Source organism: Ochotona princeps, chromosome 26 (genome assembly GCF_030435755.1).
Source record: "Ochotona princeps isolate mOchPri1 chromosome 26, mOchPri1.hap1, whole genome shotgun sequence".
NCBI lineage: Eukaryota > Metazoa > Chordata > Mammalia > Lagomorpha > Ochotonidae > Ochotona > Ochotona princeps.
The window spans coordinates 32,162,890-32,190,135 of NC_080857.1; the positions used below are offsets into that span (position 1 = coordinate 32,162,890).

Consider the following 27,246-nt stretch of genomic DNA (forward strand, 5'->3'; position numbering starts at 1 on the left):
CAGCAGGTGGACTTATCAGAGAGGTGACAGCGACCTCTGCTGTTGGAAAGCTCATGCTGCAAAAGAGGAGGCTGCCTCAAACCTGAGGTGAAGCCCCGCCCCTTCTCCCCCTCCCGACGAAAAACACAGGTGTCCACCCTTAGGCCCAGTGCCGTTCCCATTGGTCGCGCACAGTATGACTGTCTGTGTAAACGGCCCAATCACGCGCGGCCTTGACACATTGAAGAAGAAGGCGGGCTGATGTGTTGAGGTGCCGCCATTCCCGCTTGGCTGGTTGTGCTCCTGAGAGAGGCCCAGGGAGCTGAGCCAGTGCTGCCCTGTGAACTCCCTGGCCCGCAGGAGCCCTCTGGAGGACACCCGACTCCTCAGGAGCTGGGAAGTGGTGAGTGTGTGAGCGCATCTGCTCAGGCCCCAGGGCGGGAGGGTCCGGGAGGGGGACCTTGTTGTCCCACTCTGTAGCCCTGACCTTGAATCTTAGGATTCCCATCTTTGCAAATTGTGCAGTAAGGAGGGGAGAGTGCCCAGGGACAGATTGGCCTTCACATTGCTCTGGTTTTCTCTCTCTCTCTCTTTGAAATTGATGTTGCTTTTTTTCCTCTGAAGCTGACTTCCTTGAGTTGAGAAACTGCATCTCACTCCCACAGCTCAGTCCTCAGTGTAGCCCCGCTAAGGGTCTGGGGCAGATTTCTTGTTGCTGATGGCAGCTGAGCACAGACTCCAGCAGTTAGAACCAACAGTCTTGTTTTCCTCACAGTTTTGCTCCCAGGTTGAGGGGCAGCATCCGCTGATGGCGTTCTGCTGGGAAGAGGTTCATTTTGCATCAACAAATTGGTTAAGTTAGAGGAGAGAATCTTGGTAATGGTAAAATTCTGGGATCAATTTGTGAGTATATGTGTTTCAATAAACATCTATTTTTGCACTCAGTACGTGGCACAAGGATCTTAAGATGATGGCGATTTACTGAGATGAAACAGTAGCCTTGATTTTGTATAACATGCCTCTCCAGACCCTTGATAAGCCAATGCTTAGGAGATAGGTCTGGGTGTGGTTCCTATATAGCTTGTTAAAGGGGACAAAAGATCAGAGAGAGCTAATATCTGCTGTCCACTGACATTAACCTGCACCTGTGTGTAGATAGAGTTGGAGTCTTGACTCTGAGGCCTCTACTACTTGTAGATGAAGGAAGAATTGAGTTGTTTTGGAATTCGTTGTTGGTGTTAAATTGGTATTTAGCAGCATAACACATGTGATGTTAGAAGTGCTAAGAGAAAATCCCAGTGGTCACAGCCTTCACTTGGTTTGAGTGTGCTGTTTCAGAAGAGAACTTATAAGCTGGAGGTGACACTGCAGGCTGTGAGGAGTTCCCAGGACACACTGTCATATTGCTGGCTGCTTAGGATTCCCTCAGTCAGTGCAGTGAGCCCTCTGGGCACTGTGTCCTCAGTGAGAGTGCTGCCCAGGGCCTGGGAACCTGAGTAAGCTGCTGAGTGTGGATCTCCCTGTGAAGTGTAAGCAGGCTGCTTCCCAGAGCTCATTCTCTGTCATGTCCTTGTGCTTTGATGTGCAGGTTGCCCACTTCTGTAGGAATGATGTGCCCTGATTTGGATGTTACATCTTTGTTCTGTTGCATGGAGCCTGAGTTTATTCAGTGGTCTCAGAAAGAACAGAACATTCTTGCCACTTAATTTTCTGCCAAGTTTCAGTAAAATTGTAAGCTATATATCAGAATGCCTAGATGAGAAAAAAGCCTTTGTCAGTTCAGGTCTTGTTCTCTTTTGCCTGTTTCCCCAGAGGTGACTAAGTCCTGGTTTTCTCTAGTGTTTGATTTTTCTTAAATTTATTTTATTTTTATTGGAAAGTCAGATATACATAGAGTGGCGATAGAAGGGAGGATCTTGTGTCCATTAATTCACTCATCAAGCAGTAGCAATGGCCAGAGCTGAGCCAATTGAAAGCAGGAGCCTCTAGCCTTTTTCTGGTCTCCTCCACCCGTGAAGGGACCCAAGGCTGTGGGACTTTCTACACTGGTTTCCAAGGCCACATCAAGGAGGTGGATTGGAAGTTGGGCCTCCTGGATTAGAACCAATAACCATTTGAATTCACGGCATGTACAGTGCAAGGATTTCACTTGCTAAGGAACCGTGCCAGGTGCAGGTTTGATGGTTTTGATGGCTTAAACACTGTTTCTTTGGTAATGTGGTAGCACAGCAAATCAAGGTGCTACCTGCATATGGGTACCATTTCAAGATCTGGCTGCTTCAGTTACAATTCCACTCCTCCCTAACACATCTGGGAAAGCTGCCTAAGGAGTCCAGAGTGCTGGGGTCCCAGTTTCCTGGTGGCATTCCCAGAATAAACTCTAAATCCCTTACTTTTTCCTGGCCCAACAAGTGCTGCACTATGGGGAGTGAACCAACACATAAAAGATATCTCGTGTTCACTCTGCCTTTTCAATGAATAAATATACCGTATAGATATGCATTGGCTTATTTTCAAGTGAGAGTTACAAGGTAAAAGAGACAAGAAATCTTCTATCCACTGGCTTTCTCACCAGATTACCAAAATGACCAGTCCTTGACCAAGCTGATTCCTGCAGCCTGCAGCTTTTCCCAGGTGATTAGCAGAGAGCTGGGTTGAAGTGGAACAGCTGACTCCATATGGGATGCTGGTGTTGCAGTTGGCAACTTTACATATCATACTACAATGTTGGCCTTTGCTTTCGTTTTTTACTGATGGCAGCGTTTTTCTTGCCTTTACTTCTCATATGCTGATTCCTGGCAAGTGCTTTACATATGGATAATATTCTTTTGTTATAAATTGTGAATGAATTCTAATGCTGTATTGGTAGGGTAGAAGGATTGGAATCTAACATTTCCTTCCTGTGCACTTCTTTCTTTTGTGATTCTCTAGGACTTGGTGTTAACTAATATGCCTGTGTGATCACCTTGCCAAGTAGCAGCCACCACTGGCTGGGCACTGACACTGCAGCATTAACTTGTCCTGATTCCTGCCAGTCGGTGTGTACCTTCCCTTGCTGTTCCGTGAGATTTTCCTTCCCATAATGTGCTGCTCTAGTTAGGATCAGTGGGAAGAATTATGTGGTTCTCTAAATTGTGTGTGTGTGAAAAGCTGCACTAAACATTTTCAGTTGTTATTTTCAGGTTATTTCTTGTTCTCATCTTTTTTTTTTTTAAATTTTATTCATGTATTTCATGTGAAAGTCATGGATACATGAAGGAAACAATAGGGAAATAATAGTCTTAACCACTTTCCTGTAGCCCTTGATCCTTTTACCCTAATTAACTATATTAAGATTGCCAAATATAATTTAAAAAAAAATTAAAGTCATGGGGACACAGTGATTTACCATTTGATGGCTAACTCCTTCAATTCCTGCAAGATTGTGACAAGGCCTGGGTAAAACAGGAGCCAGGAAGTAAATCTGTGTCCATGACAGCAGTTTCAAAGACTTGCATACTTGAGAAATTTCCTGCTTGCTTCCAGGGTGTGCTTTAGCAGCAAGATGGAATTTGGTGTTTATCCCTAACACAAACACAGCAAGTCTAGTGTAGGGTGAGGGTCTCCGAGCAGTTTCTCCACCACACACCGAGGTGCCCACACCTCCTCATTTTAAGTAAGTATCTTATAGAATGATACTTTCTTTTCTGTCTTTTGTTAAGATATGAAGGATATGTGTCTCCTAAATTTTTCTTTGGGTCATTCCCCTAGAGTATGTCATGTTCTTCGCAAATCATCTCAACCCAATTTTTAATAACACTGTACTATTTCTTGAGAAGTTCAGGTATGCTATAGTCCCAAATTGTTTTATGTTTTCTGTGATTACTTTCATTCCTTTTAGTTTTTATAAACTGTAACAATTTCGTTCATTATTTGTAGTATCATTATGAAGAAAGATTTATAAAATGGTGGCAAAATGGTGTAAATGAATATTTATACCATTGCTTGGTGCTAAACCCCTTTTTGTCAATGACCCAACATCCAAAATCACATTGTACTTTCTGATTGATTTCTCTCTTATTTGTTTAAGAGAATGTGAGAGAAATCAGAATTCCAATTCACCGGTTTATTTCTGACATGCCCACAATTGCAAAGTATCAATCAGGGCTAAGCTGGGAGCTGAGAACTGAATGCAGGATTTTTCCTGTGGGTAGCAGAACCCCAGTGCCTTAAACCATCACCACTGCTTCCCAAGGTCTGCATTAACACAAAGCTGGAATCAAGGTCAGAACTAGGAATGGAAACCAGGTATTGCAATGTAAGGTAGAAGTTGCTTACCTGCTAGGCTGAACACTCATACTATGTGGGGTTCTTTGTTTATTGTTTGCTTGTTTTAGGCATTGTTGTCAACTGAGATATATTGATTCAATTTTGAATTCCTTGCCTATAGTTTGACAGCAGCATTAAAATGAATCAAACTTTGTGAAGAGGATATTTTGGGTAAGGTAGAATGAATGCATCTTGCTTTAATATACTAAATTCAAGCTTACATGCTCCACCCTATCTTACTTTTTTTTTAGAGATTTTTAAAATTTTTATTGGAAAGGTGGATATACAGTGAGGAGGAGAGACAGAGAAGATCTTCCATCTGATGGTTCACTTCCCAAGTGGCCACAATAGCTGGAACTGAGCCAATCCCAAGCCAGGTCCAGGAGCTTTTCCAGTTCTCTCATTTGGGTGCAGGGTCCCAAGGCTTTCTTTGGTCCCTGACTGATTTCCCAGGGCACAAGCAGGGAGCTGGATGGGAAGCAGGTCCACAGGGATTAGAACTACTATCCGTATTCCATCCAGGCGCGTGCAAGGCGAAGACTTTGACCACTACCCTATCAAGCCACATTCACCCTGTCTTGCTTTTTTTTTTTTTTTTTAGTTATTTTATAACAAAGTCAGATATACAGAGAGGTGGAGAGACAGAGAGGAAGATCTTCCGTCTGGTGAGTCACTCCCCAAGAGAGCCGCAACGGGCCGGTGTGCGCCAATCCAATGCCGGGAATCAGGAACCTCTTCCAGGTCTCCCATGCGGGTGCAGGGTTCCAAAGCTTTCGGCTATCCTCGACTGCTTTCCCAGGCCATAAGCTGGGAGCTGGATGGAAAGTGGAGCTGCCGGGATTAGAACCGGCGCCCATATGGGATCCTGGGGCTTTCAAGGCGAGGACTTTAGTCGCTAGGCCACACCGCCGGGCCCAACTCTGTCTTACTTTTATGATTTATTTATTTTTATCGGAGTCTGAGACACCAGAGAGGAGGAGATACAGAGAAATGATCTGTTTGCTCAGTCACTCCCGATGTGGCCACCATGGTTGATGCTGAGCTGATCCAAAACCAGGATCCAGGAGCTTCTGGTTCTACATGCGAGTGCAGGGACCCAAGGCTTTGGTCCATCCTTGACTGCTCTCCCAGGCCACAAGCAGAGAGCTGGATGGAATTAGGGGCCACCGGGACAAAAACCAATGTCTGTATGGGATCAGGAATGTGCAAGGTGAGGACTTCTACAGCTAGGCTGAAGCACTGGTTTCTACTCCCCCCCCCTTTTTTTTTTTAAGATTTATTTTTATTACAAAGTCAGATATACAGAGAGAGGAGGAGAGACAGAGAGGAAGATCTTCCGTCCAATGATTCACTCCCCAAGTGAGCTGCAATGGGCCGGTGCACGCCGATCCGAAGTCAGGAACCAGGAATTTCTTCCAGGTCTCCCACGCTGGTGCAGGGTCCAAATGCATTGGGCCATGCTCGACTGCTTTCCCAGGCCACAAGCAGGGAGCTGGATGGGAAGTGGAGCTGCAGGGATTAGAACCTGCACCCATGTCGGATCCCGGGGCATTCAAGGCGAGGACTTTAGCTGCCAGGCCACGCCGCCGGGCCCTACTCCACCGTTTTAATCCAGCTTCCTACTAATGCATCTGAGAAGAAGCAGGTGGTGGCATAAATACTTGAGTATCGGCCATTCATATGTGACACGCAAGCGAAACAGTGGGACCTGGAATCAGTCTGATGCAGCCACAGTTGTTAAAGGCATATAGGAGAACGCATTGCAGAAGACAACAGTTTTTCCATCATTCTTATTTTCAAGTGCATAGGCACATTTGAACATTTTCCAGCCCTGACTTCCACTGCAACCAATGGATGTTGCGGTTCAGCCTGAATATTGCCAGTACACACTTGGCCCTCACATAAACCAGTGGAAGCTGCAGCCTAGTTGGAGCGACCAACAATAACCCACACCAGGCTACCCCTACCGTGGTTTGCCAGTATATGCACCAGACCTGTCCCATCTGTCCCACATCACATACAGTTCTCATGATTGTCAATGGCTAATAAACCCTAGTTCGGGCCTGGCAGTGCCGGAGTCCAGCTCCAGCTGAATTCGGAGCCCGGGAAGGGTGCATGGATTCGGCGATAAAGAAAGACACAGACACTGACACTTGGTGAGTTCTCACAACAGCTCAAGAAAAGGCTGTCCTTTTTATTTACTCAGGCACCTCACAAGTTTCTGCACAAGCAACTAAATATTCTATTTTTAATTCAAGACTAAGGGGGCGTGTACAGACATTTGGTCACAATGTCTGTACTTCAAGGCTAAGCAGGTGTCCCAAAAGATAATTCTGCAAAATACTGTATTCATATTCTTCAAAATAAGCCATTATTTGTTCTTCAACAGTAGCCATGGAGTAACAGCCAGGACACCAAGGCCAAGGTGCAAATGTGATTATGTGCTAATTAGTAGTACATCCCCACCACATTTCTACTTCTACAATTTACCCATCATTTAATGGGAAAATAGGTTACAAGGGAAAAAACCTAAAATCCAAAACAGAAATTTCAAATGTAAAATCCCCCTACAACTACAGACTCTACAACCCCATAAACAATGAAACCATGATCAAAAGCATTTTTCTTTAATAGAAGCATCCTTAATTCCTCTAGCTAAAATTATAAAAGCGGCTGAATCAGTTTCATTTTTTGTGCTCCAAAATATTGCAAAGACAGGCTAGCCTTTGAGATAACAACAACTATATTTATTGCCATAGCAGTTTCAGCCCTCACTCCCATCACTTGCATTAATATTTAGGATATTTTCAAGCCCTTTCCCAGAAGGAGTGCTACATGTCTGGACGAAATTCTGGGTCAATGGTTAAGTACACAATTAGGTGTCCAGAACTGGCATGGGCTTAATTGTGCTCCTGTGTGAAAATTGCCAAAGGTCCACTAACGAAGACATTATCAGTGACATTAACTCTTAAGCTCACATCGGTTGCAAAAACTGTCTCATAGGGGCAAACAACAATGCCTCAATAGAGTACAGAATTCTTAGTGGGGTGCCTGAGTGTCCATGCAGCCAGAGGGTGAAACAGCGTCAAGGTGGTCAGAGACTTCTGCCGAGCCTTGCCTAACAGCTAGAAGCTTCTCCGTGCCTTGCCACATAGGGGAGCTGTTCTCTTCACACCATCGGGTCATCCATACCCACTGCAAGGACCCCAGCATGGCAGCATGGCCTAGCAACTAAAGTCCACACCTTGGAAGTGCTGGGATCTCATGGGCGCTGGTTCTAATCCCCATAGCCCCGCTTCCCATCCAGCTCCCTGCTTGTGGACTGGGAAAGCAGTTAGGGATGGCCCAATGCTTTGTGACCCTGGACCCACATGGGAGACCCGGAAGAGATTCCTGGTTCCTGGCTTCGGATAGGCCCAGCTTCGGATAGGTGCAGCTTAGGCCATTGCGCTCACTTGGGGAGTGAACCATCAGATGGAAGATCTTCCTCTCTGTCTCTCCTCCTCTCTGTATATCTGACTTTGTAATAAAAATAAATATAAATAAATTTTTAAAAAAAGCCTAGTTCCATCTAACCAGCTCCACTATCCAGCCCAGACGGATGTTATTGGTTGCCTCTCCCTCTACCCACCCCAGCCACTGTCCTAGTTTTCCTGCCCTCCAGTGGGAGTGGTAGCCCAAGAGGGAGAAGCCCGCTGTTTCCCTCCCAGGCCCCTCCCACTCCTGGATTATGCATTCTCCAGGTGGTTTCGTGGTTTAACTTGACAGAATTAGACCCCAGTGCTAGCTTCTGCCAGCTGATGCTGTGGCTAAGCCCAAACAACCCTCACCCATTCTAATTTTTGTTTGCACCAGTAGGAACAATCAGCCCAGCCTGGCTTTAGCCTGATCTAGTCCACATGAGGTGCACAGGTGTTGTAGCGCTGCTTAGTCTGGTCTGCCCCCATCCCAGCTTGTTCTCCAGTGGGAGTAGCTGTGTAGCAGGGGAACCCCCCACCTCCGCATATTGCACCTGCCATCTCTGCCCCTTTCCTTCCTGCTTCTCACAAGTGCTAGTTAGGTGCTGCTGTCACTTCCTCTACAGGTAATCTCATCTTGGCATTCTGTATTGTGCACTGGTTTTTGTTGCAGCCAAATATGGTTTGCCCCACACTTGTTCTTGTGCTTGGATTCGCCACTGGGTTATTTGAACTGGTTCAGCCTGGTCTGCCCCCAACCCATGCCAAATGTATGCCTGTGGGAAACTTTCCATACTCTATACTGAGCTGTTTCCTGTCATGCTTCTTGCGCTTGTCTAGAGGGTCTGTGTCTTGTCAGAGGAGTTGCCCAGGCTCTTCCATCAGAACCTCTCCCAATGCTAGATTTTGTGCATGCAAGGGGCTCCATGAGCCAGCCCTACTCAGTTCACTTCCTGTCCTAGCAGGAACAGTTGCTATGCCTGACTGGCCTTCAACCCAATCTGGTTCTTGCTGCTGGATGTTTCAGCCCAGCCATGGCTCATCTATACCCACATACAGCTCACTCTTGGCTCAGTAGGGTCTGAGACCTAGCCTAGTCCATCCCACATCTACCCTGGTCCTCTAGAACACCAGATGGTGTTGGAGTCTGGCCCAGCTTGGTGGATCCAGTCCCAGTCTACACTTGTGTCAAGGCAGACTACAAGTGTACCTGATGAGAATACAGCCCCCATTCCAGCCCGCGTGTCCCTTGGTTGAAATATCAACCCAAAGAGGGTGTCCCCCTAGTTCCTCAACCTGGCCTGTTCCCAGCCATAGATCACGTGCACACATGCTAGCGGTTGCACTGACTCAGCTTGGCTCAGTTCCTCGCTTTCCTGACCCCTGCCTTAGATACCGTGGCTTAGTGTCCCTTGTTCATGCAGACCAGTAGGCTACCTTGGCTTGACCTGTGCTCCATCCTGGTTTCTAATTTTACTTGTAGACTAAGGTTTACTGATTTCTTCCCCGATTTATTCCCTGTTCTATTAGCAACTCACACATTAGCCAGCCATTGGAGCTACTTTGCCCAGCTAGTCTGACCCCCAGATCTGGACCATGTGTTCACCAGTGGGAGGTATGACTCACCAGGGGAGTTTCCCAAGATCCTCCACTTGATCCACTCTCAGACTCACTTCTCATACTTGCCAGTGGGTTTTAGGCCAGTGACTTGCATAATCTGGCCTTCCATTTGACCATGTATGAGCTGGTGAATGTTGCAGCCTGGCCCACCCCACACCTTATTCAGCATGCACATTTGGGTGTTGCTGCCTTGACCAGTCCAGACTGTTGTGGGTTCCTTTATCTGTGAGTGGTAGCAGGCTCCTTGGTCACACCTAGCTTAGTCCATCACCATCCCAACCCTTGAGCTAACCAGTGGGGCTAAAATTTCCACAGGGTTTGGCCCACACATCTCCCACAGAATCTACTCCCAGATATGGTTCTCTTGTGTACTAGCTAATGTGAAGGCTCTGCCTAATGTGACCCGTCTCCTGATCCATCATCATGTCAGGTAATAGGATATGATCCTGCTGCACAAGCAATGATTCTTAGCTTTTGCATAGACTGGTGTTCAGTGGTCAGCATTGTTCACTGATTACAAGTTCTTGAAAGAAAAAATTACTCTGTTGTTGGGCATCTTTAGGATTGATTCAAATTTCAGCAGTACAGTGGGTTCAATATGGAGCTAGCTTGAAGGGTTGTTAATTTTGTCTTTTAAAACAAAATCAATGTTTCTGTTGTCTTCAGTTTTGCATAATAGAGTTTATTCATTTCTTCACTAAGCCTTATATTGAGTTTCCTTTTACTACTCCTTCCCTTGGCTCTTTATTTTAGCACATACTTGAAGGTTAGTACTTATATTGGTTATTTGATATTTTGTTGTTATTAGGTATTGGGCATTGAAAGTCACAACTTTTGATTTCTATGTCTCTGATGGTGGCGGATTGTTCCTCATTGCTGTAGGAAGGATTGTTAGAAGGATGCGTGTGCTTTTGTCACTATAACAGAATAGAGTATGTGTCCTGAATCACAGTCATTCATTTCTTGTGGTTCTAATGAATTGAAAATTGCAGAGCAAGATGAGAATAGGTTTGGTATCTCCTGAAGTCTCTCCCTGACCAACTCACAGCCTCCATGGTCTTTCCTCTGTCCATGAGTAGCCTTTGGGAAAGCAGCCAAGGATAGGACCTGGGACCTTGGAGTTGTGTGGGAGACCCAGAAAGGGGTCCAGGCTCCTTGCTTTTGATCAGCTCAGCTCTGGCTATTGTGCTCGCTTATGGAGTGAATCAATGGACAGAAGATCTTCCTCTCTGTATGTCTGACTTTGCAATGAAAAAATAAAGTTGTTTTTTTTTTTTCAAGGATGGCCCAATGCCTTGGGACCTGCACCCAGGAGGCTCTGAGCTCCTGGCTTTGGATGTGCTCATTGCCAGCCATTGTGGTCACCTGGAGAGTGAATCATTGGACAGAAGATCTTCCTCTCTATCTTTCCTCCTGTCTGTATATGTGAAAATGTAATAAAAGTAACTAAGAGAAAAAAAAAAGAAAACAAAAAGAGTACTGTCGCAAAGTGGAGTCACATTGGGAATCCACCCTCCATGCTAAGAAATTTAGGGACACTCATTTCTGTTTATAGCAGTTAGAAGGACCCAGTGATATGACCCAAAGGCAACCATTTTGAAGTTTACTTTCTTTTTGAAACTAGTGTTATGATTACTCATAATTTCATTTTAAATATCATCACTGTCAGCATTGGTTCATGCATACCCATACCCACACATACCCAGAGCACCTGTATATGCATATATACACCATTATGAAAATGCTTGATGATCATGTGCAGGTCTTCATTTGGTAATCCACAAAACATATGAAGTAGAAATAATGATAAAAATTAACATGTTTGCTGGTCAACATTTATAATTTTCAAAATATATGCTCTAAAATTTGAGAAATTAAGCAATACAAAACCCAGACATAACGATCCTACTCAACAGTCAACATGAGGGATGTCTTCCTATGTCTGATTCTACTTTAAATCACTGTTCCTGGAAAGTAGTACTTGGGACTAAATGAAAGATGGAATGATGCATTTCCAAAAGCATAAGCCTAATACCATGGTCGCACAAAAAATATGTTATATTCATTTTTCATATATTGTGTAGACAAAATTGCTCTGATTGAAAGATCTTTGCCTTCTACAAATGTTAGCATTATCCTCAAGTGTGTTCCAATGCAAGTCCTTGCCTGTAGTCCTATGCAGCTCACTGTAGAAATAAAGAAATACTTTCTACCACCCAATTGTTTCTCTGTAGCAAGCATTTTAGTGATAATATGATCTTTTCCATGGTATTTTGTAATTTCTACAATACGGTCAGTAATTGTTGAAAAAATAAGTTAGTGCTTGGGAATCACAACAATATTTGTTATTAGTAGTAGTAGTATTTAATTTTCATGGAATGTCATTTTTACAGAGAAGAGAGAGCAAAAACTCTTCTATCACCTGGTTCACCTGCCAAGTATCCCTAACAGCTAGGAGAGAGCCAATCCATGGCTGGAGCAAGGAGCTTCTTCCAAGTCTCCCAAATGGATGCAGGGTCCCAAAGTATTTTGCCATCCTTGACTGCTTTCACAGGATGCAAGCAGGGTGCTGGAATAAAAATGTAGCAGTCAGGAAATCAATCAGCATCCGTATGGGATCCTGACACATGCAAGGTGAAGATTTTACCACTCTATTCTACGCGCCATGTTGCCAACATTTCAAAATAAGTAGTAGTTGTTTGCATTAACCTAATGATATCTTGAGTTTAATCACTGCCAGTTATTGTAGTGTTGTTGACATCGCTTAGCACAGTAGGAATCACTAAGGAGACTGCGAGGAAGCAAGAAAAACTCATCACTCCCTCTGCCCACCTTCTCTTGCAGGTGTAGCCCTGCAGTCCGCTTCATGCTTCCAAGGCTGGAGAACACAGACACACCTTCAGTAAGTTGTTTGTTTACTTCTCACCTTGGTTTACATTATATCTTAAGAACTTTATGATGGTTTTTAAACTAAAATGAACAGGCAAGTATAAGTGAAAGAAGGCAAAATTCTTGTAATTATGATATTGGAGCTGTCAAAACAAACTCTGTTGAGGTTTTCTGATGGTGTAACAAGACATGATTATTATTGCATGATTGAAATGGAAAATAAGAATGTGCTAATGACTGCAGGTTTACTGATCATCCTATTTATTTAAAGACTGACTTGCAGAAAGAGAAGGAGAAAAGCAGAGACAGACATATCTGCTCTCTGCTGATTGATTCTCCCAGTGGTCACAGTGGTCAGAGCTGGATCATGTCACAGAAGAACCAGTCAGTCCATCTGAATCTCCCACCCAAGTGCTTGAGTCATCTTCCACTGTTTCCAATTCACATTGACTTAGAGCTGGATTGGAAGTGACGTAGATGGTAGCTTAGGCTGCTTTGCCACAATGCCACTTCCTGAAGAATGGTTTTACTATTGAAAGGGCTTAAGGGCTTAGTTTTTTTATTTTTTTGAAAGATTTATTAATTTGAAAGGCTTGTCAACTAAAAGAGAGAGAGAGATGGAGAGACATCTCCCAGGTGCTGGTTTGCTTCTCAAATAACCAGAATGAACAGAGATGAGCAAGTTTAAAGCCATGAGCCAGGAGTTTTGTCCAGGTCTCCATCTTGATTACAGGAACCCAAGTGCTTGAGCCATCCTCCACTTCCTTTCCAGGCTTGTAATCAGGGTGTTGGGTCAGAAGTGGAGCATCCAGAATATGATTCAGTGTCCAAGTGGGATGCCAGTTCTTTATTTGCTAAACCACAGGGCTGGCCCCTTGTTGCTTCCTCTATGGTTTTCATTTCAAATGCAAAGTTTCTCCACTTGGCAGCAATGGCAAGAGCTAAGCCAATCCAAAGCCAAGAGCCTCCTTTGAATCTGCCACATGGGTGCAGGTGCCCAAGGATTTGAGCCATCCTTATGCTGTCTGGGGCAAAAGCAGGAAACTGGATTGGAAGTGGAAAACACAGGACACGAACTGCCCTGATATGGTAAGCTCAGCCCACCAGGCAACAGTTCAGTCCACAGATACTGACTTGTTTCAAAAGAAGCAGAGGCAGATCATGGAAAAACTCACATGCTCCCTGCTTCTTCCATGTGATACCCTGTACTGATTCTAAAGTTTGTGAGATGGTTAACACTATACGCAGTCCTTGAGTACCATTTGTAATATTAGTTTCATCATTTTCCACTTAGATCATTAATGCTGAATTTTCATTTTTCTTTGTGAACATTTTTGATTGAAGGACATTGCAATGGATATGAAGTGATATCTCATTGTGGTTGCTATTTTCATTCACCTAATGATGAATCATGCTGACAATCTTGTGCTAATTAGGGTTTTGGTGATCTTCGTAGAAATATCTGTTCTGTTCTTTCTCCATTTTGGAATCTGATTTTGCTTTTGAGTCTTTTGGGGGGGGAGGTTCTAGGCAGATGGTCCCAAGACCACTGAGGGGGTGTGGTGTCAGTGTTCCTCAGCTGCAAGAACCACTGGGAACAGTCTGAGGGCATGTCCATTTGTTGTAAAGGTAGCACAACTCTTATGAACTAGGAAAGAAGATGGCAACAGGGTAGTGCTCGACAGGCCTGCCACCAACAATGACACTTTAATTTACTATAAGGTGTTTCTGTCCATTTAGACCCCCCAAATCATGTCACTGGTCATGCTCTGCACACAGGTGGAAGCCATTGCTCAGGTCACGAGTAGGTGGACTGTTAGTGACTTCCACCAGGTGGTATTTAAGTTGACAAAATCATTTATTTTGCAACTGATTCACAACCAAAATTGAGATTGTCCTGTAACTCTACCACCTAGTGACGCTTAATAGCTTTTTCAATGTCACAATTATGCTTAACATTGGAAAAGGAATTCCTAAAACCAGACCACACTGAATGTGCTGTAATGTATGGATAGGAGTGAATTCTTGGTAACTACAAATTAGCTTTTAATGCCTTCTTAAGGTACAACTTGATAAACTTATTTTCTAATTTGTTTTGATTGGAAAGTCAGATTTATAGAGAGATGGAGAAAAAGATCTTCTACCTACTGGTTACTCCCCAATTGGCAACAATGGCTAGAGCTTCTGGAGCTGAGCTGCACTTAAATCAAGAGCCAAGAACTTCTTTCAGGTTTCCCACATAGGTGCTGAGTTCCAAGGCATTGGGCCCCCTCTACTGCTTTCCCAGGCCACCATCTGGGAACTTGGAGGGAAGTGAACAGGCAGGATATGAACCAGTGCCCATATGTAATCCTGGGGCATGCAAAGCAGGGACTTTAGGTACTAGGCTACCGTGCCAGGCCCTAAATATTTCTATTTATTTTTGTTCAAGTTTATTTTGCATATTTGAGTTTTATGATACAATTTGTTAGACACTGGGATTCCCCACCACCAAACTCCCACCCACAGACATTTTTTTCCCCAGGTTGCTACAGTAGTATAGTACTTCAAAAGGAGTCATGATTGCAACAGTCTTATTTAAGTGTGGCCCAACTTTGCTGCTACAGACAATGTCAGTCCAGCATCCCATTGTCTACACATTTCCAACAGTTTCACTGGCTACCATCTTTGATTAGGAAGCAGTGATGTATATTGCATTGTTTCCCCAAATCTGAATATGGTAAGCTGTATTTCTCCATCACTATACAGACCCATGAATGAGGAGCCAAAAAGTAAGGTCAACAACCGGTATGAATTGCAGCAACAACAAAATTACAGCGCCATGAAAAAACTGCCCCTGGAAAACCAATGCATGGGTGACAAACAGAAAACACAGAAGTCTCTTGGGTAAAATGATGCCACCCTGTAATCCGTGAACTAGTGATGAATTCAACAAGAGAAAAGGAAGCATTTGGAAGAAATCAAACTGAAATCAAAACACATGGCATGCAGCCAAAAATAAGTAAAAACCAGTATTGAACAGGTTACTGAGGTTAGACTTTGCATGATGGGTTTCTTATATTAGAGAGAACATTTGGTATTTGTTCTTTTGGGATTGATGTATTTCACTGAGCATAATGGTCTCCCGTTGGACCACGTGGTTGTAAATAGTATAATTTCATTCTTTATTCCATGGAGAAGATGTAGCACTGTTTCTTACCTACTCCTGTTTAGATGCGCATCTGGGTTATTTCCATGTCTTTGCTATTATAGCAATGTCTTGCTATTATCAGCAGAGGATTGGATAAGAAAGCTATGGTTCATCTACTCCATGGAATACTACTCAGCTATTAAAAAAAACAAAATGCAGTTCTTTGTGGCCAAATGGGCCAAACTGGAAACCATAATGCTAAGGGAAATGAGCCAATCCCAAAAGGTTAAATACCACATGTTTGCCTTAATTTAAGAGGATATGATGTTATGTATAACATGTTATGTTATGTATGTTATATGTTGTGTATAAACTAAAATTGAAATGCAAATGAGGTGGTCACAGAAGGTGGTTAAGAACTCGCATTTACTTTTAGCATATTGGTTACTCATTACTGTGTCAATTAATTCCATAATGATGTAAATTTTTGCTGCTGGTATGTTGGAGCTTTTAATTGATCGGGATGATACTCTGCTGGCTCTGTCTTCAGACTAGAGAGGGTATACCTAAGAAGCCGTTGAACTTGACTGGACAGTAAGATGCTGGACTCTATGTTTGGTATATGCTTGCAATGGGGAAATCTCAACTGAACTTGAATTGTGGTTATGCAACAAGGTGGAGGAATCCACCATGGTGGGAGGGTTTGGGGAGGGGTGGGGAGAATCCAAGTACCTATGAAACTGTGTCACATAATACAGTGTAATTAATGAATTAAAAATAAAAAAGATGAGTACACACCAAAAAATAGAGGATTACAGATCCCCTTCTCATATGCAGGTTTCATTTCTATTGGATATATTCCTAGGAGCATGATGGCCGGGTCATATGCCATGTTTACTTGCAATTCTCCAAGCACTCTCCAAGATGATTGCCAAGTTGTTATACTAGCCTACACTCCCACCAGCAGTTAAGGAAGGGTAGCTTTCTCCCCACATCCATGCCAGCAGATGTTGTTAGTAGAGTTTTAAATGTAGCCATCTCACTGGAGTAGGTGGTATCTCTGTGTGATTTTTGTTTTTATCTCTATGATGGCTAGGCGGCCTTGGCAGCTTTTCATGTGTCTGTTCGCCATTTGATTCTGGGTATTTTTTTTTTCTTAATGTCTATTCCTCTCTTTTGTCAAATTTCATCAACAGGGTATTTTTGTTGTTGTTGTTAGTTTTTTTGTTTGGTTTTACTGTACATGGTTTCTGAAGCTCTTTGCAAATCCTGGATATTAGTCCCATATCACTTGTGTTGTGTGCAAAATTTTTCTCCTATTCTGTTGGTTGCTTCTTCACTTTGTACTTATTTCCTTGGCTATACAGAAGCTTTTTGGTTTGATGTAGTCCCATTTTTTCATTTTTGGCTTTGACTACCTTTGCTTTGGGTATCTTTTCTAAGAAGTCTTTCCAGTTCCTAAATCTTGGAGTGTGCTTCCTTTGTTTTCTTTAAATGGTTTCATTGTTTCTGGGTTTAGATATAAGGCGTTGATCCATTTAGAGCTAATTTTTGTATAATGTGACAGGTGTGGGTCTTGCTTCTTAATTCTACAAGTTGCTATCCAGTTGGCCCAACAGCATTTGTTGAAGAGACCAAGCTTTTTGCCTGCATTGTTTTCAGTTTTCTTCTCAAACATTAGCTGGTTATACATGTGTGGGCTCCCTTCTCGTGTTCCTATTCTGTTCCACTGGTAACAGACCCAGCCTGTTTTGATGAGCACTACTTTGTCGTATGTCTTGAAGTCTGGAATTGTGATTCCTCCACCTTGTTTTTATTCTTCAGGATTACTTTGGCTAACTGTGGTATCTTCTGATTCCAGATGCACATTTGCATCATGTTTTCTATTTCTGAGAATATTTTTGGAATTTTGATTATGATTGTGTTGGATCTATATTAAATATGGCAATTTTGATTATGTTAATCCTGCCAATCCAGGAACATGGTTAAGTTTCTCCAGTTTTCAATATCTTCTATTTCTTTTTTTTTTTTTTTTAATGTTTTATGGCTTTCATCATAGAGGTCTTCCACATATTTATTTCCTTAATTCCTAGGTATTTCAGATTCCTCTCTGATACTTTAAAGGTGAATGTACTTATAATTTCTTTCTCATGCATGGAATTACTTGTGTACACTGGTGCCATCAATTTGTGTTCATTAATTTTGCATTCTGCTACTCTGCCAAAGTCTCTTACAAGTTCCCGTAGTCTCTTGATTGAGTTTTTTCATTCTTCTATTTCAGTTACTCACTTCCAATGTGGATTATCTAATTCCTCATTCTTGTCTAATAGCTCTGGCAAGGACTTACAATACTGTATTGACGAGTATGGTGACAGTAGACATCCCTGTCTCATTCCAGATTTTAGTGGAAAGTCTTCCTATGTTTTTCCATTTAGTATGATGCTGGCATTGGGTTTTTTGTTAATTGGTTTGATTGTGTTGTAGAATGTTCCTTCTATGCCTGTCTTGCTTGGGGTTTTCAGTATGAAGTATTGTTGGATTTTTATCAAATGCTTTTCTCTGCATCTATGGAGAGGATCATATGGTTGTTACTTTTCATTTGATTAATATAAATATTAATCTGATGTATCACATTAACTGATTTGTGAATGTTGCACCATCCCTACACACCTCAGATGAATTCTATGTGGTCCGGGTGAATGATCTGCCTGATGTACTGTTGGATCCTGTTGGCTAGAATTCTGTTGAGGATCTTTGCATCTATGTTCATCAAGGATATTGGTCTGTAGTTCTCTTTTTCTGTTGATTCTCTACCTGGATTTGGTATTAAGGTGGTATTGGCTTCATAGAAAGAGTTTGGAAGAATTGCTTCTACTGTTTTGATAAGCTTGTGGAGGACTGGGGTAAGTTCCTCTTGAAATGTTTCATAGAATTCAGCAGTGAAGCGATCTGGTCCAGAACTTTTTTTTCTAAACACTATCATGCTGGCCCAGGGCCAGCACTTTTTTCGGTTGAGAGGACTTTTATTACTAACTGAATCTCAGTGCATGTCATAGGCCTATTTAGATTGCTAATTGTTTCTTGATTCAATTTTAGTGGGTTCTTTGTCTCCAGAAATTTATCCATCTAAGTCATCTGATTTGTTCACATGCAGTTGCTGATAATAGTTCCTTATAATTCTCTGTATGTGCCAGTTTTTGTTATATTTGCTTTCTCATCACTGGTGCCTTTGATTCATATTTTCTGTTTTGTTAAAGATTTATTTTATTTTTATTGCAAAGTCAGATATGCAGAGAGGAGGAGAGGCAGAGAGAAAGATCTTCCGTCCGATGATTCACTCCCCCAGTGAGCGAAATAGCTGGTGCTATGCTGATCTGAAGGCAGGATCCAGGAACTTCTTCCAGGTCTCCCACATGGGTGCATAGTCCCAAAGCCTTGGGCCGTCCTCGACTGCTTTCCCAGGACACAAGCAGAGAGCTGGATGGAAAGTGGAGATGCCGGGATTAGAACCGGTGCTGGTGCGTTTAGCCACTAGGCCATGCCACCGGGCCCAATTCATATTTTCACCCTCATGTTTTTGAGTAGTTGGGCTAGTAGGGTGTCTATTTTGTTTAATTTTCAAAGAACCAGCTCTTTGATTCATTTTTCTTATGTACATTTCTCTTTGTTTTTCTTTATTTCCTCCCTTATTTTGATTATACCTTTTTTCATAGTAATTTTGGGATTGCTTTGCCGTTGCATTTCCAGTTTCTTTCACTGTAAGCTTAGCTCATTTACTTGGTGCTTTTATAGTTTCTTAACATAAGCACTAATTGAGATGAAGTTTCCTGTTAAATATAAGCCTTGACTGTGTCTCATAAGTTTTGATATGTTGTATTGATGCCTTCATTTGTTGCAAGCAATTTTTATTCTCTCTTTGATTTCCTTTCCAACCCATTGCTCATTTAGTAACATATTATTCAGTCTCCATGTGTTTACCAGTCTTTCTTTGTGTTTTAATTTCTTGGTCTCTAGCTTCACTCCATGATTGTCTGAGAAGATGCATGGTATAATTTCCATTTTTCCAAAATTTGCTGAGGCTTGTTTTGTAACCTATAACATGGTCAGTCATGGAAAAGAGTCCATGCACTGATGGGGAAAGAAAATGTATTTTGTGTCTTTAGGATGAAAGGTTGAGTAGATATCAGCTAAGCCCATTTGCTCTAGAATTTGGTTAAGTTCTAGTTTTTTTTCTGACTCTTTAAAAATCTGTCCATTGATGTTAATGGGGTATTATGGTCCCCCACTATGATTGTATTGGAGTCTGTTTCTCCCTTTAAATCCATTAGTATTTGTTTCATAGAGCTAGATGTTTTGGCATTTGTCACATTTACATTTATTTTGGTGATCTTTTTGCTGAATGGATCCTTGGATGACTATGTGGTGTCGTTCTTCATTCTATCATTCTGCTTTTTAGAATTATGTATATCAGCTACATTCATTCTTTTTTATTTTGAAATAAGTAAATAAATAACCAGAAAAAAGGCAGAAAACTGATTAAAGTAAAAGGGCTTACCAACCTGTAGAAAAATAATGTTACAACATGGCATTTGCTTTGTATGTATATGTATAAGTTCTGTTCAACTGGTTGATTATGACTGGCTAATATTAGCTATTGTTACAAGGAAGTAGTTTTGTATGAGGCTATAGTTTGGTTTCCTACTAAGCTATAGTTCACTATGTAGAAATTAAAATTCTAGTGCAATTTAAATTCTATACCATAACAACAAAACAAACAATTTAAAAATTGTTTTAATATGTACATACTAAAAATTTTAAAAAATAATGGCAGGAGATACTTACATATGTTTATTTCCAGTATAAGATTTAGGAAATATTTACACATTTATGCATATGTCTTCCTTATCCAATCTAACAGCTTATTTATTTCATGTGTTTCTGTGTGTGAGTGTGTGTGTGTATGTCTGAAGATTACACAGTTAATTCATTCTATAATTGTTATAGAAAGCAATCTGATACAGAATCATAATGCAATTGTAGCTTCAAAATTGCAAAAATAATACAGGTCAAGATATTTGCTTGTATCCTTTGTTGCAATATAGATTATAAATTTAGCTGCATCCATACAAGGTGCAAATTGAACAAGCACAAAAAATTGCACTCAGCTTACTATTACAGGCACTGAGTTAATAATTTGGCTCAGTGTTAAATTGATAGTTTATTTTAATTTGATTAAAAAACATAATGGCAATCATAAGGACAAACAGAGAGTGATGTCTTCCACTTGCAGGTTTATTCTAACAACACCTTCAACAGTTCCTTTGCTTCAGAGTATTTAGAGAAAACAACCTTTAAGAGAATAATAAGGGATATTCTATTTTAGTATTGAAGTTGCAAATGTAATACAAGAGAAGTTATTCTTGTTTTGTTGCTACTCTGTGTGGATCGTAAATTAAACTGCATCCATAAAAGTTGCAAATTAAATATACATACAATTCACTGTCAGTCTTTGTATATAATGATCCAGAACTGAGGAGACATGTACTTCATAGGTGTTGGTGTCATTTGAAGATGTGGCTGTGGACTTTACCCGGGAGGAATGGCAGTACATGGACAACACTCAGCGGACCCTGTACAGGGATGTGATGCTTGAGACTTATAGCAATCTGCTGTCCTTGGGTGAGTGAAAAATCTGTCATGCCCAGACAGAATACTTCTTTATGGTTGACAAGTGAAAAGAGAGTTTATCAAGTTTAGTAGTTGGTAGGACTATTAGTGTTTCTCAAAGTCTACAATCATTTTCCATGGACAGGGTACAGCTTAACAAAACCTGATGTGATCTTGAAATTGGAGCAAGATTCAGTCCCACAGACAGTGGACAAAGCTGTAAACCAGAGACTTCCAGGTAGGTCAGCACCTAGTGGGCAGAGAAGTTGACACATAGCTCATTAAAAATTGACTGGAACTCACTCTCTCTTTTTTTTTCTTATAAGCTTCCTGCTAAAGGACAGCTGAGACAATCTTCATGCATAGGTTTATCCTAGCAATGCCTTTCATAATTTGACCCCCTGTAAGCATGCATCTAGAAATATTTACTGGTCTTTTCGTGATCCATAGCACTTGAATCACCATCTGCTACCTGCCAGATACATTCTCAGGAAGTTGTATTTGAAGCAGAGTAGCCAAGCCAAGACAACTTGGTGCTGTTATGGGATGTAAGATACACCAGCATTACTTTGAATTTTTTGCCACATTTTCAACCCTATCCTGCATCAAGTTAAAATACACAATTCCAAGTAATTGAATTTTTTTTAGAAAAAAACACATGTATTATGTTAATGAACTAATAAACAAGAAGTAATGCTCACTAATTATGCTCATAAATGTCCACATTTCACTAATATTAAAATGTGCTGTATCTAGAATGTCTATAAACCTCATTGACTTTAATTGAGTACTTTAAAAGAAACATTTAGATGAGATTCATGGAGATGGTTACTCTTTTCCTCATTTCAGATTCCTACAGAAAGAATGAGCTGCTTGGAGCTAATCAGAAAAGTCAAGAAATAATCTTGAGGCAAGTTGTAATCACAAAAATTGTATAACAACCCAAAAGAGATTTGCTTTGTGAAATGTGGGGGTTTTTTTTCCCTTAAGATTTACTTATTTTTATTGCAATGTCAGATGTACAGAGAGGAGGTGAGAGAGGAACATCTTCCATGCATTGATTCACTTCCCAGGCAGCCACAACAGCCAGAGCTGATGTAAGGAGCATGGAACCCCTTCCAGGTTTCTGACACAGCTGCAGAATCCCAAGGCTTTGGGCTGTCCTTGACTGCTTTCTCAGGCCACGTGCAGAAAGCCAGATGGGAAGCACAGATGCGTGGGTATGAAATGATACCCATTTGTGATCCCGGTACGTTCAAGACCAGGAATTTAGACACTAGGCTACCTCACAGGGCCCTGCCAAAGATGCTTAATATTAGGTGTGCCCATAATTAAAACATGATATGAAAGAAATTGTACAGAAATGAAACTTAAGAAATATAATTTGTTTCTTAATTTCATTTATAGACAGACAGAGTTTTATTTGCAAAATGACAAGGTGAATGTAGAAAGCAGATGGAATGAGATTGCGTTTCTTTGGAGAGAGCCAGGAGATGGTATGCCTCTTGAATGGAGAGAGGTAGAGACAACAAAATTGTTCACAGGTGTGTTAGGCTTTTAAGTGTCCCCTGACCCTTCTCTAGGCAGGAGCCTGTGTGTAAGGCATTTCCCAGTGATTTTCTCTCAAAGAGACAGGAGATGGTTTCTACTTTGTGACTCCACATGTACCCTTGTTGTTCTATGGCTGTTCAGGTCTCAGATTTAGGAAGACATGTGAGTGATCTAATTGAGATATTATACAAAGAAAAGCAACTTTTCTTTTCTGAACTCATCTATGATCTATAGAGCAGGTCATCAAAGGGCCCACATAAGTCATTTCAAAAAAGCAAACCCAAGGCACAGCTTGGTACATTAATAGCTAAAGTCCTTGCCTTGTACATGCATTGATCTTGTATGGGTACTTATTCACATCCTGGCAGCCCCACTTAACATCCAGCTCCCTGATTGTTGCATGGCATTGCAGTCGAGGACAGCACCAAGCCTTGTGTCCCTGCACCTGTGTGTGACACCCAGAAGAGGTTTCTGGCTCCTGCCTTTGGATCATCTCAGATTCGCCCATATTGGTCACTTGGTTGAGTGAATCAATGGATGGAAGTTCTTCCTCTCTTGCTATCCTCCTGTGTGCATATCTGACTTTCCAGAAAAAGCAAATAATGTTAAACAGAAAAAAATCAAGGACAATGTTCCATAAGAAAATGTTTAGGGGGTGCAAGGATTCTCATCACTCCTCCAAAGAGGATAAAATAACCTGAAATGAGAGAAAAGAGCCCAGAACTTGGGTGCCATGTGATACATTTGGCATTCAGAATCCACCTAGGGTTTTTCAAGTCATGCAAAAAATTGCCCTTTGCCAGGGGCCAACAATCTTCTGTAAGGAGCTCTCCAAACACAAGCACCCAGAGCCTAGAGTCCTATATGAAGATTGAGTTAAGAAGAAAAGTTGCAAATAGGTAGTTGATGAGTAGTGCATCTGAAGTGCTAAACTGCTGTACTTCCTACCTCCACCCCTCTAAAAGTGTGATCCATACGGAGGTTTAGCTAGAGCTAGGCAGTGGTTAGAGTGGAGTTTTTGTTCAGGTCTTATATTGTGCACACCAGAACAAATGTTACCAGGAAAACTCAATGCTTCTTTCTGCATCATACTATAGAAACAGAAATAGGAAAACAGTTTTCGATGGAAGTTTTACTTGCTAAGTGGCCAGGTAGACTTGGACAATGGGTGGAGAAAGCGCCTCCCAGAAGAGAGCTCATAAATCAGATACCTTTTGAAAGGACAGAAGAAAGACACCACAGCTCATTTGAAATCTTTTCTTCCCACAGGATGCCTGATGAAATGCCACTTGAGACAAAACATGCCTCTAATTTTCCTGAGACCAAACTCCAGAGTGGGAAACATCTCAGTCAGCACGATAAGATGCACACTTGTCAGCAGTCTTTTGAACACAGTGGGAAAGAAAAAACTTACAGCAGGAAGAAGATATTCCTTGTGAGTGAGAAAGTTTATACCAGTGACACATTTAATAAGCAACCTGTGAATGTGAAAGAGACAGTTCAGGTTAAAAAGCAAGTGTTCCATAACCATCCTGACTTTGCCAAACATCAACAAACACAATCAGGAGAGAAATCCCATGAGCATTTCCAGAGTGAGAAATCTCTGATTTGTAAAGCAGATATCAATCAGATAACCCAAACAGCAAAACATCACTATATATGTGACTGCTGTAAAAAGCCTTTTAACTATAAATCTTGCATTACCACCAAAAATAGAACGGACAGAGGAGCAAATTTCTATAGGTGCAATGAATGTAAAGAAAACATTGACCAGAAGTCAGGACTCATGGGAGATAGGATCCTTGACACTGCAGAGAAGCCATATGAATGCAATGAGCATGTAAAAGCCATTCACCAGCAATTATCTCTCAGTAGGAATAAGAGAATTCACACAGGGGGGAAACCTTATGAATGTACAGAGTGTGGAAAAGCTTTTCATTACAAGTCATACCTTATCATCCATCAGAGAAGCCACACTGGAGAAAAACCTTATGAATGTAGTGAGTGTGGAAAAGCATTTAAGGTGAAGTCATGTCTAATTGTACATGAGAGAACCCACAGCAGGGAAAAACCTAATGAATGTAGTGAGTGTGGAAAAGCATTTAAGCTGAAGTCATACTTAATCCGACATCAAAGAATCCACACAGGAGTAAAACCTTATGAATGCAATGAGTGTGGAAAAGGTTTTTCTCAGAAGTCACACCTCATTACACATCAGAGAATCCACACAGGGGAAAAACCTTATGAATGTAGTGAGTGTGGAAAAGGTTTTTCTCAGAAGCCACACCTCATTACACATCAGAGAATCCACACAGGGATAAAATCTTACGAATGTAGTGAGTGTGGACAAGTATCAAAGCAGAATTCATCCCTAATCACACATCAGGGAATCCACTCTGGGGAAAAACCTTATAAATGTAGAAAGTGTGCAAAAGCTTTTTCTCAGCAGTCACATGTAATCCTGCATCAGAGCATACACACAGGGATAAAACCTTATGAATGTAGTGAATGTGGAAAAGCATTTAAGCGGAAGTCATATCTAACCGCTCATCAGAGAATCCACACAAGGGAAAGACCTTATGAATGTAGTGAGTGTGGAAAAGCATTTAAGCGGAAGCCATCCCTAATCATACATCAGAGAATCCACACAGGGGTAAAACCTTATGAATGTAGCCAGTGTGGGAAAGCTTTTTCTCAGAGGTCACATGTAATCCTACATCAGATAGTTCACACAGAGGGAAAACCTTATGAATGTAGTGAGTGTGGAAAAGCATTTAAGAATAAATCATCCCTAATTGTGCATAAAAGAACCCACACAGGGGAAAAACCTTATGAATGTAGTGAGTGTGGAAAAGCATTTAAACTGAATTCGTATCTAATCAGACATCAGAGAATCCACACTGGGGAAAAACCTTACGAATGTAGCCAGTGTGGAAAAGCATTTAAGCACAAGTCACCCCTAATCATACATCAGAGAATCCACACAGGTGTAAAACCTTATGAATGTAGTCAGTGTGGGAAAGCTTTTTCTCTGAAGTCACACATGATTCGACATCAGAGTATCCACACAGGGATTAAACCTTATGAATGTAGTGAGTGTGGAAAAGCTTTCTCTCGAAAGTCACACCTCATTACACATCAGAGAATCCACACAGGGTAAGAACAGTATGAATGTCCTGTTGGGGAAAATCCTTTTGCAGGCAGTTGTGTTTCATACATATCAGAATTCCTATGGGAAAAGCATTCCAAATGTAGATAAAGTGCAGAAGCCTTTTGGAAACCATCAATTTTCATCACTAAAGCATGTAAACACATGTTAGCTACCATAAACATACTGGCATGCTCTGTCAGCTTACAACGTGAATGAAACAAGTGTTAGCAACATTGCAAACAGAAAGAACTAAAAGTACAATGGAAGTGGAAAAACACTTTCAAAGTCTCAAGTGTTAAAAAAGTAAACAGGTTGAATGTCAGTGTATTTCAGAACACAGGCTGTGTTGCTAAAATAAGATGCCATTTGTACGTGATCTCCCTTTGTTGTGAGGGGTAAAATGTGAATGAGTTCTGCTTTCAGATTTTCATGTTGATAATTAATGTTCAGTGCATAATACTTGTTTGGAATACCATCTTTTTCATTTACAGATTGTATGTAGTACGAGTTTTTAGAATCTCAAAATTCCACATTGTATTTCAGACTAAAATTGAAAGCACAAATATCAACTGATGCATGTGACAATTTTAATGCTAAAGACCCAGCTATGAAGGATGAATCTTGATAAGAGTGAGAATCTTGTGACACCTTGCCAAATGTGGATCCCGTTTGTCCACTGTCACTCCTTGAATACTCTAGTATGGGAGATCAGCCCTGGATCTCTCCCTACTTAGTCCCTGTAGAAAGACATAGGCACATGGCACACCATGTCCCTGGGAAACCTTAAGAATAATCTTGGGTGAGACTCCAACTTGGCCTGTTTACTGGGAATGCAGCTAGAGTAGCGATCTGCATCCCAGTTCTTGTCCTTAGAATGTTGTGCTAGAAATGATCTCATAGTTAACTCCAAGAAGTTAGATGCAATTCACATCCTGTTTTCCATTCACATGTAATGAACATGCCCCCAGACATACCTTTCAGCCCAGGTGCTAGCTTGTTTTGGCCTACCTGCATGTGGCTTGAAACACAGTTGCAAGTTCTTGGTGTGAAATGTGACCTGTAGCTTGATTAGAGGTTTGAGAGAAATAGGCCTGCCTACTAGACAGTTACAATGTCATTGTGTGGGAGTACTGTTGGGACCACCCTTCTGCCTTCCCCCATTTTTACTGTATATAAGCTTGTAAGTTGGTCCCAATAAATGGACATTCCTCTCCATTGTGTGTTTGGTGGTTCTTCAGTCCAATAACACTATCTTTTCACCCCTCGGTGGTCTCAGGGCCTGCTGACATATATCCCAGAGACATCAGAATTGTCCGGCATCAGACTCTTGGATTTGATGTATCTGCTGCCACCACTACTGCTCAGATTCAAACTGATTTTGTGCATCATGGTTTTCCACAGTAAGCTGCTTGCCATTGGCTGATCTATTCCACTAAATGCCAGCCTGTGTCCTAATTCTGAAGTGTAAGTGTGAGAGAACACCAGGACCAGCA

The 27,246-nt window shown here is 41.5% G+C and overlaps 2 protein-coding genes across 2 annotated transcripts in view; both read left to right on the forward strand.

The window, feature by feature from the left end:
* The window catches only part of LOC101522689 (zinc finger protein 334-like), an 87,512-nt gene extending 65,523 nt beyond the window's left edge, over positions 1 to 21,989 (forward strand). The window contains exons 2-5 of the mRNA XM_058655115.1: positions 12,210 to 12,267; positions 20,937 to 21,063; positions 21,197 to 21,289; positions 21,901 to 21,989. Of these exons, the coding sequence (XP_058511098.1) occupies positions 12,232 to 12,267; positions 20,937 to 21,063; positions 21,197 to 21,289; positions 21,901 to 21,989 (345 nt within the window). The 5' untranslated portion in view covers positions 12,210 to 12,231. The remainder of the gene's footprint in view (positions 1 to 12,209; positions 12,268 to 20,936; positions 21,064 to 21,196; positions 21,290 to 21,900) is intronic.
* Positions 21,990 to 24,277: 2,288 nt separating this feature from the next.
* On the forward strand, positions 24,278 to 25,762 carry LOC131478016 (zinc finger protein 84-like). Its single transcript, XM_058655121.1, has one exon. The coding sequence runs from the start codon at positions 24,389 to 24,391 to the stop codon at positions 25,760 to 25,762; it is 1,374 nt and encodes a 457-aa protein (XP_058511104.1). The 5' UTR covers positions 24,278 to 24,388.
* Positions 25,763 to 27,246: the final 1,484 nt, after the last annotated feature.